Raw genomic sequence first — 16,059 nt, forward strand, 5'->3', positions numbered from 1 at the left:
TCTTCTATTATATAGGTTTTTGTGTGTGACTATTGTTTGACCGTGCTTGTATGTGCACGTGGATGAGAGCACACAGTGCATTTTCTCATTTTACAGTAGGCTACACACACCAATGCTCAAAAAATGAAATATATTAGATGTCAATCCAACATGACAAATTAAAGTGGTCGGTTTGACTTTCAACTTTTTAGAGACCTGAATTCACCCATTCACTTACGTGAGCCTATGTCCATCTTCAATGGTCATTGTACCAGAATAACTCAAACTGTAGATATGATAGGGGTGCTGGTAAATAACGTTTCAGTAGTGAAATCGGGGGTACTAAACTAGGTGGCGCTAATGTGCACAATCAAGTTGCCTCAGCAGTTTAATTCAAAGTCAACTCTGATGATATCTTGGGGTTCTTGCAGAGGTAAAACATTACTCTCAGCAAGAAAACGTGTTTAAATTCGCTGGTAATTCCTGAAAGAGACAAAGACAGACATTGTTTCTGCTTCTTCCAGTTACAGTTACCAAGCTAATCAATTATTCTCCTATAAACGGGTAGGCATTAGACAACAACTCTTCTTTCATCCTCTCTCCGCAGACGAGTCCATTGCTTATATATGTAGGGTTGGATCTTTACCGTACTTCCAAAGAATAAGCATTCTAAGCACATTCACTTCAAAACGACACTACTACTACTACCACAATGTATGGATGTTATTTTTATAGACAGTCACTAACTATGTGTTGTATATGAGCTAAACATATCGTTTAGTAGCTTGTTGTTTATTTATTTTTCATCCCTCCGCTCTGAGGCAATGGGAGTGGCTAGAATAACCTTCGCGTGAGCTAGTAGAGAGAGCCGGAGAGTGAGAGAGGTACTAAGAAGACTAGTCGATTGCTAACATGGCGGAGACCGTACGCTCGCTCTTCGACTACCGGGAGCCACCGACCCTGGACAGCGACGGAGAGGGAACCAAACCGGAGCCGACACCTAGGGGGTGAGGGTTTTAGTCAGTTAGTTAATTAGTAGCCATAGCTACATTTAAAGGTAATTTTCTGAAGTGACAGTGCGAGCGAGATGGTGTGTGTGTGCGCGCGCGTGTTTTGAGTTAACGCTATATTGTACTAGGCTCAAATTAAACTTATAATGCGTAACACATTCGTTATTAACTTATTCTCTGCTAGACATTGTGTGAGAAACCCGTATAAATTATACTCTGATGTACATTAGTTGCAATAGTTGCTACTCACTTCACATAGCAGCTTGATAGGTGTGTGGGTGTATGTGTGTGAGACGAGAACTGTACGAGCTAACGTTAGCATTTAGCAAACTAACGTTACTGTACTTGTGTAGTTAGCACATTTTTCTCAAATGTGAATTGTATGTGAATTACTAGCTAACACAAGCCAACCAACAAGTCAAGGAGTTATCAATCGTTACTAGTAGCTACTCTTAACAAACAGAAGTAAACGCAAGTATAATGTTTGTTCGTTTTTGCTATGGCGACCTGTTATATATGCTGCCAGAGCCTCTCTCCCACTGTGAGTGTGTGTGGTTGTGTGAGAAGAGAGAGTTCACACACACAGGGAGAGCGTGAGAGAAAGGAATGAGTACTGTGTGTGTGTGTGTGTGTGTGTGTGTGTGTGAGAGAGAGAGAGGGGGGAGGGAAGGGGGAGTGTGTGTGCTAGAGAGAGGGGGAGGGAGTGTGTGTGAGCAAGGGGGAGGAGTGTGTGTGTGTGTGTGTGTGTGTGTGTTGGAGAGAGGGAGAGTGTGTGCGTGACAGAGACAGACACAGTATGTGTGTGTGAGAGGGAGGGGGTGCGTGTTGTGTGGAGAGACTGTGTGACAAAGAGAACAAGAGTGTGTGTGTGAGAGGAATGAGCACAGAGTGTGAGAGAGCGAGAGAGGACAGGGAGGGGGGAGTGTTTGGTGTGTGTGCTAGAGGGGGTGGCATGTGAGTGTGTGTGTGAGAGAGAAAGGAGGGGAGGAGTTGTGTGTATGTGAGTGTGAGTGTGTGTGTTTAAGAGAGGGAGGGTGTGTGTGTATTCGTGTGTGTGAGAGAGAAAGATGAGAAATGGAATAAAGGTGTGGGGGGGGGGGGGGGGGGGGGGGGGGGGGGAGGAGAGGAGAGGGGGAAAGTGAAAAGGTGTGTTTTTCAGAGATTGTGTGAGAGAAAGGGGTGAGTGAGAGAGCAGTGTTGTGAGGTAAAAAGGAGATAAATAAATAAGGTGTGTTTTTAGGGAGAGTGTGTGTGAGGAGCGAGACTGTGAAGGACATGTGTACGTGAGGGTGAGCATATTTGTGTAATAAAGGGGGAGTGTGTGTGTGAGGGAGAGATAGAGGGGAAGTGTGTGTGTGAGAGGCACAGGGAAGGGGAGGGAAGAGTGTGTCTGTGCATGCATGTGTGTTACTTAGTGGGGGAGGGTGTATGAGTGTTTGTTTGTGGTGTGTGTGTGTGCGTGGGGGGGAGAGAGAGAGAGGAGTGGTATGTGTGTGAGGGACTAGTGTGTTTATGTGTAACCAAGAAATGTGTGGGTTTGTGTGTGTGTGTGTTTGTAGAAGGGATAAAGCAAAGGGGAAGATTGTGTGTGTGTGAGAGAGAGAGAATGTGTGGATGTTTCTGACTTTCCATTAGTGTGTTGTCTTCGAAGTATAAAGAATAGTGTTTAGGATGGTAAGAGACTAACATTTTGGGGTATCATATTTTGTGTGTGTGTGAGATGTGAGAGATTTTTGTTTTTGTTTAGTGATTTTAAACTGACAGTGCAGACTGGTGAAGAAAAGTGTGTGTGTCTGTCTTTAAGAAATGGAGGGATAGTGTGTTTGTGATGAAGAGAGAAGGGGAGGGTGTGTGTGTTAGAGAGAGAGTGTGTGTGTTACAGAGAGAGAGAGAGAGAGAGAGAGAGAGAGAGTGTGTTACAGAGAGGGGGGGAAGGAGAGTGTGTTTAAAGGGGAGAGAGCAAGAAGAGGGAGTGTGTGTGTGTAAGAGAGGGAACGAGAAGGGGAGGGTGTGTGATGGAGAGAGGGTGAGGAAGTGTGTGTGTTTGTGCGTGCGCTTTTGAAACAGAGAAGGGAGGGAGAATGAGTGTCTGTGTGTCTTGGAAAAAAATAAAAAAAGACTGTGTGTGTGAGAGAGAGCAAGCAGGGGAGAGAATGTGTCTGTGTGTGTTTGTTCTGGAGGCAGAGGGAGAAGGGGGAGGGTGTGTGTGTGTGTGTGTGTGTGTGTCTGTGTGTGTGTGTGTGTGTGTGTGTGTGTGTGTGTGTTCTGCAGGCAGAGAGAAAAAGGGAAGGGTGTGTGTGAAAGGGGGAGACAGAGACAAGGTTTGTGTGTGTGTGTGACTTAGACAAGGGCAGTGTGTTTGCTTGTGTGTAAGAGACAGAGGAAAGGAGAGTGTTTATGCATCTACTTTGTTTATGAAAGAGGGAAGGACGGTGTGTGTGTGCGAGAGAGTGTGTGTTGTGTGTGACTGAGTGGGGGGAGGGTGGGAGTGTGTGCGTGTAGAGAGAATGTTATCCATGGAGGAGGGAGTGTGTGCATGCGTGTCTTATGGAGACTAGTGTAGTGTGTGAGAGGATGTGTGTGTGTGTATTGAAACGTATGTGCGTGCATGGGAGAAAGAGATGGCGCATGTGTTCTGGAGATTGAGTGTGTGTGTTTTAGAGTGAGAAAGGAGGTGTATTGAAGGAAAAATGAAGAAGTCTAGGAGTGTGTATGGTGCAGATTGTGTGTGTGTGTGCGTTTTGTGTGTGTGCGCTTTGTGTGAGTGTGTGTGTTTTGTGTGTTTGCGTTGTGTGAGTGTGTGTGTGTGTGTGTGTGTGTGTGTGAGAGAGAGAGAGGGGTAGAGAGAGAGAGAGGGAACATGAGACTGTGGGTTTGGATATTTGAGAGAGGGAGGGAGAGAGACAGTGAGTGTGTGTGCGCTTGAGCGAGCCTGCCTGCGTGTGTGTGTGTGTGTGAGCAAGTGAGCTTTAGAGAGGGGGGAGGGGTGTGTGTGCGTGCATGTGAGCTTGGCTGAAGAGAGAATGTGTGTGTGTGTGTGTGCCTGTAAGCCTGAGAGTGTGTGTGTGTGTGTGTGTGTGTGTGTGTGTGTGTGTGTGCGTGTGTGTGCGTGCGCATATGGGCCAGAGTGGGGGAAGGCAGAAGAGTGTGTGTGTGCACATGTGGGCTCCTAGAACTGTGTGTGTGTGTGCACATGTTGGTCTTGAGTGAGGACTTGTTTGTGTATTTGTGTGTGTGTGTATGTGGGTTGGCAAAGGAGGAGGGCTGTGTGTGTGAGAGTGTGTTTGTTTGTGGGAGAGAGGAGAGGAGAGGAGAGGGAGAGATAGGGGAATGGAGAGAGTCAATGGGAGGAAGAGAAAGAGCATGATAGAGTGAAAGACAGATGGAATGGAGAAGAGAGACATCTGATTAGACAGTACTAGAATAGACCACACACACACACAAATCACCAAGAGAGACACTCCTATGGACTTACTTCCTCAATCCTGGTTGGGCTTACATGAACATGTCATGATAAATCCTAGACTGGCGATATGACGTGGTCATAACTGGTCCCTGGTCAAAAGCATATATATAATGTGTGATCGTAGTACATTGAATCATGTAGAATTCACAAACACATACGTAGTATTACATTTGACACTTGTCCCACCTGCTGTATTTGAAGACACATAAAGCCATCAAGGAGAAATAAGCAAAATTCCATTGGGACAAATTGGTTAGGAAATACACTATATATGCAAAGATATGTGGACACCCCTTCATATTAGTGTATTCGGCTTTTTCAGCCACACCCATTGCTGACAGGTGTATAAAATCGAGCACACAACCATTCAATCTCCATAGACAAACATTGGCAGTAGAATGGCCTTACTGAAGAGCTCAGTGACTTTCAACGTGGCACCGTCATAGGATGCCACCTTTCCAACAAGTCAGTTTGTCAAATTTCTGGCCTGCTAGTGCTGCCCCGGTCAACTGTAAGTGCTGTTATTGTGAAGTGGAAACGTCTAGGAGCAACAACGGCTCAGCCGCGAAGTGGTAGGTCACACAAGCTCACAGAATGGGACCGCCGAGTGCTGAAGTGAGTAGCGCGTAAAAATCATCTGTCCTCAGTTCCAACACTCACTACCGAGTTCCAAACTGCCTCTGGAAGTAACGTCAGCACGAACTGTTCGTCAGGTGATTCATGAAATGGGTTTCCATGGCCGAGCAGCCGCACACAAGCCTAAGATCACCATGCGCAATGCCAAGCGTCGGCTGGATTGGTGTAAAGCTCGCCACCATTGGCCTCTGGAGGTCCCGTGTGGCTCAGTTGGTAGAGCATGGCGCTTGCAACACCAGGGTTGTGGGTTCGATTCCCACGGGGGACCAGTACAAAACAAGTATGTAAATGTATGCACTCACTACTGTAAGTCGCTCATCCCATCGAACACCTTTGGGATGAATTGGAACGCCAACTGCGAGCCAGGCCTAATCGCCTATCAGTGCCCGACCTCACTAATGCTCTTGTGGCTGAATGGAAGCAAGTCCCCGCAGCAATGTTCCAGCATTTAGTGGAAAGCCTTCCCAGAAGAGTGGAGGCTGTTATAGCAGCAAAGGGGGGACCAACTCCATATTAATGCCCAAGATTTTGGAATGAGATATTCGACAAGCAGGTGTCCACATACTTTTGGTCATGTAGTGTATATAACCTAAGGGGAGGTATTTACCAGGCTAGAAAGACTGTGGTACTGTACTACAAACGCATGCACACACACACACTACTGTAAACCACTGTACTGTATGTAAATCAGTCATTGCTAATGCCTCTTATAGCGTTACCATTACAGGCCATTCTAGATAATGTAATTACCTCATACAATGGGGAATGGGTGAAACGCATTTAAAAGAAAGCTGTTACTTTAAGAAAGAGCAACTAGGCCCAAGCTTAGTTGAAAAAAGTATGGGCATACATGAGTGACCGCGCAGACACACACACACACACACACACTCACTCACTCACACGAGAGAGTGTGCACACAAGAAAGTGCAGGCGCGCACACACATGTGAGAGCGCCACACATACACACACACACGTACATTATCACGAGTCCAGATGGAGAGCGAGGGGTGGATCAATACAAAGACAGCGAGTCTGGTTGATATCTCTGCTCAAAGAGTCTCTCTCTCTCTCACACACACACACGACACACACACAATCCTCGCTCACACACACACCTCACGCACAAACACACACGCAGTAATGAACACTTGAGAAACCAAGGCACTGTTTTCCTATGGCCTAGTTTTAAGAGCCTCCAATGTCATGTAAGGAAAAAATATAAAGAATTACAGAAAACAACATTTGCGTGTGTGTGTAGAAAAACTGCCCTAAGTCACACTGATCCAAAGCCAGTTTCTAGTGCTTGGATTTGAATGGTTACGGCTAGGATTGAGGCAAAGAAAGATTAGCTCAGATCAGCTCCTAGTGTATCCTCTGCTCTTACAAGTGGCTTTTACGCTATGGCTAGAACCTGCACCGTAAGCATAGATCTCTGATCAGCTTACCATCCCTGTATCCTGAATCCCTGGTAGTGGAGCGAAACTCAACACAGACCTTGGATCAGTGTATTGTGGCTTGTGATTCACAAATGTCCCTTCAACACCAATTAACCCAGTAAGAATTTGGACCAATTCTGCCCAAATTCTTCCCAGTCAGCATTCAGCATTTTCCCCAAATAAACCAAAATAATTGCAATTTTACCAATAAATAGTCTAAATGAATCAATAAATGAATCAATGATTCAGTTGTTATTGGTTGAAAGTAATTGGATACAGAAATTGAGACTGGGTTCCTATTGGTGATCAGTGTATTGATTGCTTTTCCTACTTGATTGATGTGAAGATTGGTCCGCCTGGGGGATTGATACAATTCTCTCTCTCTCTCTCTCTCTCTCTCGCTCTTTCGCTCTCTCTCTCTCTGTGTGTGTGTGTGTGTTCCACAGACGCGGCTGTGGGAGGAAAAGGAAGGGAACGCCAGTGAAAGTGTGCGACCGAGTCTTTGTCACAGAGGATGAGGAGGAGAGCTCCGAACACAGCTACGGTCCAGGTGGGTGTTTGTCCTTTATTGATGATTCTTGTGTGACTGTGTGTAATAGTTGTGTAGTGTGTGTGTGCATGCGTACAGGATTGTGTGTGTTATAGGGTGAAAGAGGGGGGTGTGTGTGCGTGCTGACCTAGATAAATGTGCGTTTGAGTTCGTGTGTGTGATGTGCATATGTGTTTAGGTGGGGGAAGGGTGATGACCTTGTGTGTGTGTGTCCTTTCGTGCGTGTCAGTGTGTGTGTGTGCTCGTGTAATCCTTTTATACTCCTCTGTCAGGTGATGGTAAGGAGGCTGCCGAGAACAAACGACCAACACTGGATGGACCATGCTACATCAATGACCCTGCTCAGATCTGGTGAGTGTGATTGTGTGTGATTTCATTTCATGGTGTTATTTTTATGATATTTTTATTATATTTGATAACATTTGTGTACTTTTTATTGTGTGTGTTGTAATGTGTGTATATTTTTCTATGTGTGTGTGGATGGGGGGGTTGAGGGGGCTGTGTGTTTTTTGTCATGTATAATACAAAACATTAAGGACACCTTCCTAATATTGAGTTGACTCCAATGCTTCCCACAGTTGTGTCAAGTTGGCTGGATGTCCTTTGGGTGGTGAACCATTCTTGATACACACAGGAAACTGTTTAGCATGAAAAACCCAGCAGCATTGCAGTTCTTGACACAAACCTGTGTGCCTGGCACCTACTACCGTACCCTGTTCAAAGGCAATCTTTTGTCTTGCCCATTCACCCTCTGAATGGCACATATACAATCCATGTCTCAAGGCTTAAAAATCCTTCTTTAACCTGTCTCCTCCCCTTCATCTATACTGACTGAAGTGGATTTAACAAGTTACATCAATAAGGGAACAAAGCTTTCACCTGGTCAGTCTATGTCATGGAAGAGGAGGTGTTCCTAATGTTTTGTATAGTTGTGCTGTTTTGCGTGGGGTAGCTGTGTGTGTGTGTGTGTTGCAGTGTGTAATTGTATTGATTGAAAGTGTGTGTGTTAGCTACAGTTAGTGTCTGTGCTATCTTTGCTGATTTTGTATGGATAGGTCCACGTGTGCTGATCTATCTCCCTCCCTCCCCTTCACTCTCTCCCTCCCTTCCTCTCTCTCTCTCCCCACCTCTCTTCCTCCCTCCCTCCCCCTTCTCAGCAGTGGGTCTTCAGAGCTGGGTGAGGAGGGATCCAGCGGGGGCAGGGGGGCGGCGGTGATGTACCCCCCTCCTCCAAACTGCCGCATCCGAGAGGTACACTGTGGGAGCCAGGTGCGTCTGGTCGTCATAGCGATCCGAGACATCACCAAGGGAGAGGAGATCACCGTTGACTACAGCCTGACCGAGTGGGGAGACAACACTATGGTGAGTAACCATGGTGACACACCTGTAAGAGCCTAACAACTGTAGCCATGGTGAGTAACCATGGCGATATACCTGTAAGAGCCCGGGTAACTGTTGCCATGGTGAGTAACCATGGCGATGTACCTGTTAGAGCCTACGTAACTGTAACCATGGCGATGGCTGGTACCGATATAACCTGGGATGTAGTGAAACGTAAATGCAAGTAAGATGCAGTTTACCCACCTTTCTATTTGGTGAATAGTGTTTTCAACGAACAACTTACATTTCCTAATGGAAATAAATCCCATGCAGTGAGCAAAATAACTACAAAATAGTTACATTTTGAATAGACAGTATGCCACAATATCCATGGTTTGTGTTATCCGAGGCAAGTTGTAAGTACTGCAACTATCGATTGGATCACGTGCAACACAATTCTGCGCTGTTTACTTTTACTCTGGTTAAATAATCCTCTTTTTCCTCACAGAAATCGTTGAGTAATTATTTTGGGCCATAATGCGTATCTGGGTATTTTCAACTGGGCTGACTACTGTATTTGACTAATTATAGTATATAGTGCTTTTTGAGTAGCTACTGTTATTGGTTTGACTGTCTGATTGACAGCACTGGGTGATAATAATGAATGTTAATGGGGCCTATATTCCTCCAGGGTTTCCGTGGTACCGTGTCTCCAGGGAGATATGAGTGTATCTCTGACCCTGAGAACAACAGTATCAAAAAGGTAAGAAAAGACACCTGTTGCCTACATACACCTACTATATTTATACAACACTTAATATTATACTGATGTGCTTGTCTATAATGTTTACATTCTATTTACCTGTCTAATATACCCTCAAAACTCACTTTGCTTGTAGGATTCGAAGCGTTGTAATATACTAGTATTGCTCACTCAACGCTCTCATTGGACACTCCTCATTCACACACCCACCATTCACAGACACTCTAAACCAGTGGTTCTCAATCCTGGTCCTGGGGACCCAAAGGAGTGCACATTTTAGTTTTTGCCTTAGCACTACATAGCTGATTCAAATGATCAACTCATCATAGATGCTTTGATGATTTTAATCAGGTGTGGCGTGCTAAGGCAAAAACTAAAATGTGCACTGCTTTGGGTCCCCAGGACCAGGATTGAGAAGCACAATGAAATGGTACCCGCAAAATACTAGTCTCAGCCATATCTCAGACTGCCTATCTTAATCTTTTGTTTTTATTGGCCAGTCTGAGATATGGCTTTTTCTTTGCAACTCTGCCTAGAAGGTCAGCATCCCGGAGTCGCCTCTTCACTGTTGACGTTGAGACTGGTGTTTTGCGGGTACTATTTAATTTTGAGCCTGTAATCGAACCCACAATTGCTGATGCTCCAGATGCTCAACTAGTCTCAAGAAGGCCAGTTTTATTGCTTCTTTAATCAGCACAACAGTTTTCAGCTGTGCTAACATAATTGCAAAAGGGTTTTCTAATGATCAATTAGCCTTTTAAAATGATAAACTTGGATTATCAAACACAACGTGCCATTGGAACACAGGACTGATGGTTGCTGATAATGGGCCTCTGAACGCCTATGTAGATATTCCATAAAAAATCAGCCGTTTCCAGCTACAATAGCCATTTACAACATTAACTATGTCTACACTGTATTTCTGATCAATTTGATGTTATTTTAATGGACAAAAAAATTGCTTTTCTTTCAACAACAAGGACATTTCTAAGTGACCCCAAACTTTTGAACAGTAGTGTATGTACATGTACTCCACACACAGCTGGCTCAAACACCACTCATCTCTCTCTCTCTCTCTCTCTCTCTCTCTCTCTCTCTCTCTCTCTCTCTCTCTCTCTCTCTCTCTCTCTCTCTCTCTCTCTCTCTCTCTCTCTCTCTCTCTGTCTCTGTCTCTGTCTCTGTCTCTGTCTCTGTCTCTCTGTCTCTGTCTCTGTCTCTCTCTCTCTCAGGAGGAAGAGTCCGGGCCCGTGCCCCCGCCCCCATCTCTCTCTGCCCAGGACTACCTCACTCCTTCCTGGCCCCTCTCCCCCTCTTCCTCCCCCCTCTCCCACTCCAACGCCAGCGACTCGGATCCCCAGAATGAGGGGGACGAGGACGGGGGTCAGAGACGCACACCTCGCCGCCGCAAACGCCGCCGGACCACCACCCCCTCCAAAAAGAGATCCACCCCTCACCGGACGTCCCCGGGCCGCCCTCCCCTCTCCGCGTCCTACCGCCCCATCACCTTCTCCCCCCCTCCCTCCTCCTCCAACTCTTCTCGCCCTTCTCTGTTCAAATCCCCGGCTCCGTTGGGGCCCAACACGACGGCGAACATCAGCATTAACATTGCCAGGGGGGTCGGCATGGGCGTGCCCCCCCAGAAGCTGAGCTGCACCTACTGCGGGCGCCACTTCCGCTCACTGGGGCGCCACCTGGACAAGCACCACCCCAACCAGCCCGAGATCCGCGCCGTGCTCATCGAGCGCTTTATGCCCCACCTGGCGGCCGCGCACGCCGCACACCACGCTCAGTCCCAGCAGCAACCTCGGTCATCATCGGCGTCATCAGGAGCGGAGCAAAACTCCCACAAGCCACCACAGGGGGGCACCGCAGCCGCCCTGTCTCCTCAACGTCCCACCGCCCAATCCCCTTCCTCCTCCGTCGGGAGAAACTCCTCCCCCCTGGTGTTGACTCCGCCCCGAGGGTGCAGTGCCATGGCCGTGTCCGTTCTGAAGAGAAGCCCACCTCCGGTGGCTGTGGCCCCGCCCAGAAAGGCGGGACTGCGCAAAGTGAAGAAGGAAAAAGAGGAGGAGGAAGATTTGGTGGAGGTGGTGAAGCCCAAAGAAGAGGAGGAAGAGGTAGAGGCGGCTTGTCCCCACGTCTTTCAGCAGACGCCCAAAGAGATGGAACGGACGCCTAAAGAGGATGGAAATGAAGAAGAGGAGGAAAACGGAATGATGGAAGACGACAGTGGAGCGGAGGATAAGGAGAAGGAGTTATTGAGGTGAGGGTGGGAGGTTGGTACTCCGTTAAAGGACTAGTTCACCTAAATGACAAATTCACCTCATCGAATGGATGTTGAGAATGTAGTTGATGGATCAGCAAAGTGTCAGCAAACTGAACTACTGCTTAGCTTTTAGCATTGGTGAATGTAAAAAAGTAGGAATGCTTTTAGCATGCTCCAAATAAGATGACTAAATCAATCAACTGAGACTGACTTAAAAGTAACTTCAAACTGCTGATGTGATGTTATCAATATATGTTATGAATATAGTAGATACTTTTAAATAGATTTTTCCCCATTGCATAGTGCTTTGAATAAATGAATAACTGACACTGCAATTGAAACTAATCTCTCTCCTTTCTCCCTCTTTCTTTCACTTTTTCCCTCCCTCTCCCTCAGTTTGGGCCGTCTCCACATGCTGCCCCTCCTCTCCTCCCTGTCTTCCCTGGTTCTCTACCTGCGCAGGCTCCAGCACTCTGCCTTCCTCTCCCTGTCCCGCCAGCTCCAATCCGCCGAGGCCTGGCGCCTCCTGTGCCACTCCTCCCTCGCCCTGCTCATCCTCTACAACCGTCGGCGCGAGTGCGAGGTCTCCAAACTGGCCATAGCCGAATACCGTGCCCGTGTCACCCCCCAGTGCCCTGTGCCGGTGCCCCCCGGCGCCCCACCCGCCCTCACACCCCTGGAGGCATCGCTTTCGCCCTTTGAGCGTCTCGTGCTTCCGCATTTGCCTCGAGTAGGTGTCCAGGGCAAACGAGGAAGAGTCCAGCCCCTCATCCTGCCACCGCACTGCGAGCCGTGTCTGGAACTCCTCCTCCAGACCAGGCAAGATGTCGGCGTCGATCCCCAGAACCCGTACGTCTTCGCCCGGCCGTACCACTCCCCAGCCACCCCCCTCCGGGGCACCGACCTCCTCCGGAGCCTGGCCCGCTCCAGCGGCACCCGGAACCCCCGCGCCCTCACCCAGACGCGCGTCCGGCGCCAGGTCGCCATCTTGACGCAGCTGCTATTGCTCGGCGAGGGGGAGGAGCCAGGACAGCCGGGAGGGAACGCGGTAGAACGCCTGGAACACTTCCTGGAGCGCGAGTACCACGTGACGCAGAGCTGCGGCAGGATTGGCCAGGACCCGGGGCTGATGGGTAGAGTGGGGCGCGTGGTGCTGTGCGGGGAGAGAGACGGCGTGCTGTTCCGAGGGATGAGCCTCCACCACATCTGTCTGGAGCTTGACGGTAAGGAGACACTGAGGAGTTAACATATACGTCAGACCTGAATAGTCAAACTAGAAGTGGAGTTATTTTTCTCTCCTTTACTGTATATTAAGTGTGCTTGATTCAACCTGCTTGATATAATAGAACCGATGGAACAAAGCATGATGACCGTTAGAGAAAGGATAGCTGTAGGTCAAACCGATCTGACGTTTTCGTGAGACCGATTTTCGGGATGTCTCATGGTCTGACAAACACCGCTCTAGCTCTGTCACCTTTCACCGCAGATGCGGAAGTGCGACATAGGCGGATGCCTACGATATCTAGCTTAAACTGACGGATTTTGATGGGGATTTTTTTATGATGTTACTTAGATTGACGCAACAGTGCGTCAATCGACTCTAGGGGGTAAAACAGTTTAGTGTCGTCTCCTGATGATTGTTCATTTTAAGGACTGCCCTTTAGTATGATGAGGACCAGCGTTGTAGTTAAAGTTGAGAAACATTGACATGTATTTGACCCTTCTCTTTCTCCCCCTACAGTGATGTCAGGGAACTCGGCCGACTCGTACTCGGAGGGTGACTCTGACGGCGAGGGGGGGAAGGAGAAGGGCGAGGTGGCCCCTCCCAGCCTGCTGATGGTGAGGAAGGGCAGGACCAACGGCAGGACGCCGCGTGCCAGGAAACTCAAGGTCACACCCTCCTCCGCATCGCCCCTCTCCCCCTCGCTCCCCGGCCGCAGGAGAGGCTCAGGTGGGCCCAAATCAGGTGTGTGTGTGTGTGTTTATTGCATAGTCATACTACGAAAGAGTTGAGATATTCAAGACCAATACAGAAGTGTGTGTGCCTGTAAGCCATAGAGGGAGGGGTGTGTGTGTATGTGTGTGTATGTACACAGTAGTGTGTGTGTACTGTATACAACCCACCACAAAGACATGTCTACACAGATCCATCCCTGTGTGTACTAACCCACCCTCTCCCCGCACAGGCAAACGCGGCGTCCTCAAGCGCCCGTGGTCGGACGCGGAGCGCGCCGCTGTGGAGGAGCACCTGACCTGCAACATCGCCGAGCTGCGTGTGCCGGCCAAGGCCGACTGCGAGCGCTGCCTTCAGAGCTGCCCGCTGCTGGTCACCAACCGGCGCGACTGGCGGGCCATCAAGTTCTACTGTCACAACCGCATCCAGCTGCTGAAGAAGAACCAGCGGCGCGAGGGCGACGGGACGCCCATCATGGTGTGCTGAGAAGACTGACGGACAGACTGTGAGATTGATGGATGGACACGACAATAGCTCCACAGTATCCTCACTAAGCGTGCTACTTATGAAGGAAGGAAGCCAAAACAGAGGAGTGGTCAACTCCGTAACGTTACAGCAATGACGGTCAACTCTGTAATATTTTTTTTTTGCTGATGGTCAACTCTGTGGCGCAACAGAGTTGATGCTTAAGGAAGCAATGTAATGGCCGTGTGTTTAAAGTGGTATGCTAATGTGGGTATTGGAATGTAGCCTACATCTCATTAAGCAGGTCTCCATCCAAGCTTTTTAAGTACATGTCGGGTCCAAAATGTCATGACCGGCCTGATGGAAACAGAACATTTGTCGGTAAATTTTCCAAGTGTCAACAAAACAAAATACGCTAGACACGGTGGGATCTTTTTGTGTCGGTAAAATGAAGTATGCGAGAAATGTCGGTGGAAATGCTTTTATGCGCAAATATTGATATAATTACCATCGTATCGAGGTAAACTTGGAGTCACACGATGACATGTTGTGTGGTCCTCCCACTATGACTCGTCAGGAAAGCATGCCGTTTATTAGGCTACAGATTAAATAAATTATGATGAACTTCAAAGGGTGGTGAAAGTACAAGGGTGATGAGCTTGATGCTCCTTTACAATAAATATTGAGGGTCTTATTCTGGTGAAATGATCATCGGTGTTGATACCCTTATATATGGTCCTCTGAGACAAAACGAGGGAGAGACTGTGGGAGTGAGAGAAGGAGTGACTGTGTAGGAGTGGCCACAACCTGTGAATATGGACATTTTCATTTAGTTGTCTCTCTAAAACGAGACAAACAATGTTGAGCTAACACACCACAGATTGTTGTATTTAGATTTTTTGGACTCCAGTGTTTCATGGGTGTTTTTGACATAATCAAGTATTGTAGGGACTTTTCTGAACACACTAAAGGTGACACTATTAGGGTTTGAGGCTGTAGTGTGTGTATTTCTAGTGCTGAGAAGATGTTATAGCAAGGGTCTCCAACACCCAGTCCTGGACATGCTTTAGTTCTAGCCCAGCACTAACTCACCTGATCAAACTAGACCTGACTGAAAGACGATGGTTAGTTAATTATTTAAAACGGGTGTGTTAATAGTGCTGGGCCGGAGCAAAAGCCTGCACCCCAGGAGCGGAGCTAGAGAGCCCCTGGGTTAGAGTGGGGGGGGGGGGGAAAGGAAACGCCACCATCAATGTGTTGTGAAGTTTCTTTTTGCACTACCTAAGACACTGTATAGTCAGCTTGGGGCTTTTTCCCGCTCCCTTCAAAATTGACACTACAAGACAGCAGTTGAATACTTATTTGCCTACAATACACCAAGTATGTTCTTGTTGTTGGCATCTTTCTTTTATTTTGTGCCTGTTGCAGATCCGTTTTCCTAAAAGGAGTTTAGAAAGGTGCATTAGGCCGTCGGCCCATTCTTCTGCGATGAGCAGAGTTCCGTATTTAACTTGGCTGTGTTCTACTATGTTACTTCAAAGTGATTTTTGGGGGGCATTTTTCAGAAGAGTGAGCATAGCTGAATACTATGCCACGTTATGTTTATTTTTTACATGCAGTGTTGTTACGTCGTTTGTGTTGATCGTTTCGTCTTTTCAGACTGACCAGTGTAGCTCCAGCCTTTCTTCAGCTACTCTAGCCTCCATGGTTTTGCAGTTAGATGATGGGCTGCTTGTAGCTCCAGTCCAGGGCGTTAGTGTGGCTTGCTAACGCTTAGGCCAGCATTCAATCCGATCAGTGGTAGATTTGCGTTATAGCGCGCTTGACATTTAAAGGTAATTTCCAATTTAAGCCGACATATGCAGAGTTTACCATGCATGCGGTCTCCACGAATTCGGGAACATTACCTTTAAAAAGTGCATAGCTGACAAAGTGCGGTCGGGTTGAATCCCGGCCTGAGCCTTCTCAGCTTTAGCAAGTCGCACTAACGCCAAGGACCAGAGCTAGGCTTCTTTGCAGGTCTATCTGAGTGCCAAGAAACCCGACATCTTGTCTTATTGGATTAAAACCACACAACACCTCTCGACAGATAGTTGAATTTATTTAGCATAATCACGTATAATCTTACATTGTTTCATGCTATCATCTTGCCAGTTTCAGTGTACATAAAACGATATGATCATTACGTAAACTGGTTTGTTTGTGCTATCCGTA

At 47.6% G+C, this 16,059-nt stretch overlaps 1 protein-coding gene across 2 annotated transcripts; it reads left to right on the forward strand.

Moving 5' to 3' along the window:
- Positions 1-850: 850 nt before the first annotated feature.
- On the forward strand, positions 851-15,075 carry LOC311123352 (uncharacterized protein). 2 transcript variants are annotated; one of them, XM_084197621.1, is made up of 9 exons: positions 851-986; positions 6,974-7,077; positions 7,350-7,428; positions 8,235-8,439; positions 9,089-9,160; positions 10,390-11,423; positions 11,823-12,649; positions 13,168-13,392; positions 13,613-15,075. In XM_084197621.1, the coding sequence occupies exons 1-9, from the start codon at positions 892-894 to the stop codon at positions 13,864-13,866; spliced, it is 2,895 nt and encodes a 964-aa protein (XP_084053747.1). In that variant the 5' UTR covers positions 851-891; the 3' UTR covers positions 13,867-15,075. The 2 variants fall into 2 exon arrangements, with proteins under 2 accessions (XP_084053747.1, XP_084053748.1); XM_084197622.1 differs by having other exon boundaries at positions 13,168-13,377.
- The last annotated feature ends 984 nt before the right edge of the window (positions 15,076-16,059 follow it).

The sequence above is a fragment of the Coregonus lavaretus genome (genome assembly GCF_964263955.1).
Source record: "Coregonus lavaretus genome assembly, contig: HAP1_SCAFFOLD_1988, whole genome shotgun sequence".
NCBI classification, from domain to species: domain Eukaryota; kingdom Metazoa; phylum Chordata; class Actinopteri; order Salmoniformes; family Salmonidae; genus Coregonus; species Coregonus lavaretus.

What these genes read in the sequence shown, in the direction of transcription:
- LOC311123352 (XM_084197621.1), top strand. Translation starts at nt 892, where the DNA reads ATGGCGGAGACCGTACGCTCGCTCTTCGACTACCGGGAGCCACCGACC. An exon ending in CCGGAGCCGACACCTAGGGG is followed by an intron (nt 987 to 6,973) that starts GTGAGGGTTTTA and finishes TGTGTTCCACAG; the next exon opens with ACGCGGCTGTGGGAGGAAAA. An exon ending in CGAACACAGCTACGGTCCAG is followed by an intron (nt 7,078 to 7,349) that starts GTGGGTGTTTGT and finishes CTCCTCTGTCAG; the next exon opens with GTGATGGTAAGGAGGCTGCC.